At 41.7% G+C, this 1,454-nt stretch overlaps 1 protein-coding gene across 1 annotated transcript in view; it reads right to left on the reverse strand.

Moving 5' to 3' along the window:
- Window positions 1–399: 399 nt before the first annotated feature.
- Window positions 400–1,454, reverse strand: part of PNN (pinin, desmosome associated protein) — a 16,388-nt gene continuing 15,333 nt past the window's right edge. Inside the window, 1 exon segment of the mRNA XM_006015357.3 lies at window positions 400–1,454. This exon segment is cut by the window's right edge and continues 35 nt beyond it. Coding sequence (XP_006015419.1) covers window positions 531–1,454 — 924 coding nt within the window. The 3' untranslated portion in view covers window positions 400–530.

Here is a 1,454-nt window from a genome sequence, read left to right on the forward strand (position 1 = left end):
CCCTGCAAATGGTAGAGGGAAAAAAAAGGAGCAGGAAGAAAATTACAAAAGGCAGCATCTTTGTAAGCAGCTGCTAATATGTAGAGCTAAAGGGAAGTTAAGTGTCAACAGGACATCTCAAACAATTTATTTAAAATGCACATTTATTTCTACAAAAAAAAAAAAAAAATTATGGTACAGAAGTAGAAGTGATCACACCAACTTAAAGATTTACCTATTAAAATATACAGAGAATCTTAATGAGTACAGGGTATTTAAAAAATGCAAAGGGAGGGTTAATTTCATTTTTCTTACATTTTGGGAAGAGGGGACTTCACATAATTTTGATAAGTTACCCTTTACAAAATTATGTAAAAAGTACAAGAGTGTCTGGTAAACAGTCTGCATTTTTCCAAAAGATTTTTTTTTTTTTTTTTTTTTTTACAGCATGCAATTGTTAAGGCAGCCTTCTCCTCCTCCTCATAAGGAATCCTTTTACTCAAATAATCTTCTGCTGCAAAGATTAGGCTAGGGAAGCCTGGTCTCTTCTGTTAACGCCTTTTGTCTTTCCTGTCTGATTTACGGTCTCTTTCACTCCGCGAAGTTCTTTTGCCTGACCGACTACTTTCTGATATAGACCTCTTTCTGTCAGACCTTGAACTTTTATCCTTTGAGCCTTTTGCATCTCTGCTACTACCCTTTGAAGACTTGTGACTTCTATCTTGTCCTGAAGTATCCCTTCGCTTCCTATCCACACTCCTCCTGCGCTTTCTGTCCCTATTATGACCCCTTCCTCTGCTTCGACTTCTGCTCTCACTGCTGCTACTGCTACTGCTGCTACTGTCTCTGCTGCTGCTCCCACTAGTGCTACTGCTACTGCTAGAACTACTGCGACTACTACTGCTGCCACTGCTAGAGCTACTTCCACTACTACTGCTGGTTGAACTACTACTGCTAGTACTACTACTGCTACTACGACTTCGACTCTTGCTAGATTTGTTCCGTGTCCTACCCCTGCTTCTACTCCTGGTCTTACTCTTAATTTCTACACCTGTTGCCTGAATTTGATCCGTCTGTGCCTCAGCTACCTTTACAGACACCACAGTGGCTTCATCCTTTTCCATCTGAGGCTCTTGATCCTGAATGGACTGAGACAACGGAGGTGGCTGTGGCAGTGGCATAGCCTCTGGCTGAGGCTGAACCTCAGACTCAGGCTGGGCTTCAGATTCCTTTCCCTGTTTCTCTTCAGGTTCAGTGTCAGTTTCTGGTTTGTTAGCTTTCTCCTTCTCAGGGGAAGGAGTGTCACACACTTTCTCTGGTTGAGCATCACACTCAACTTCTAGTTCAACTTTGCCATTTTCATTTTCTAAATGTTCTACACTATCTGCCTCATTAACTTCCACCATGTCTTGCTCATTATCCACTGACTGAATCCTGTCACCTTCCATTTTCACAATCAGAACCTCTTCCTGCTG

This window comes from Alligator sinensis, unplaced genomic scaffold, assembly GCF_000455745.1.
Source record: "Alligator sinensis unplaced genomic scaffold, ASM45574v1 scaffold280_1, whole genome shotgun sequence".
Taxonomy (NCBI): domain Eukaryota; kingdom Metazoa; phylum Chordata; order Crocodylia; family Alligatoridae; genus Alligator; species Alligator sinensis.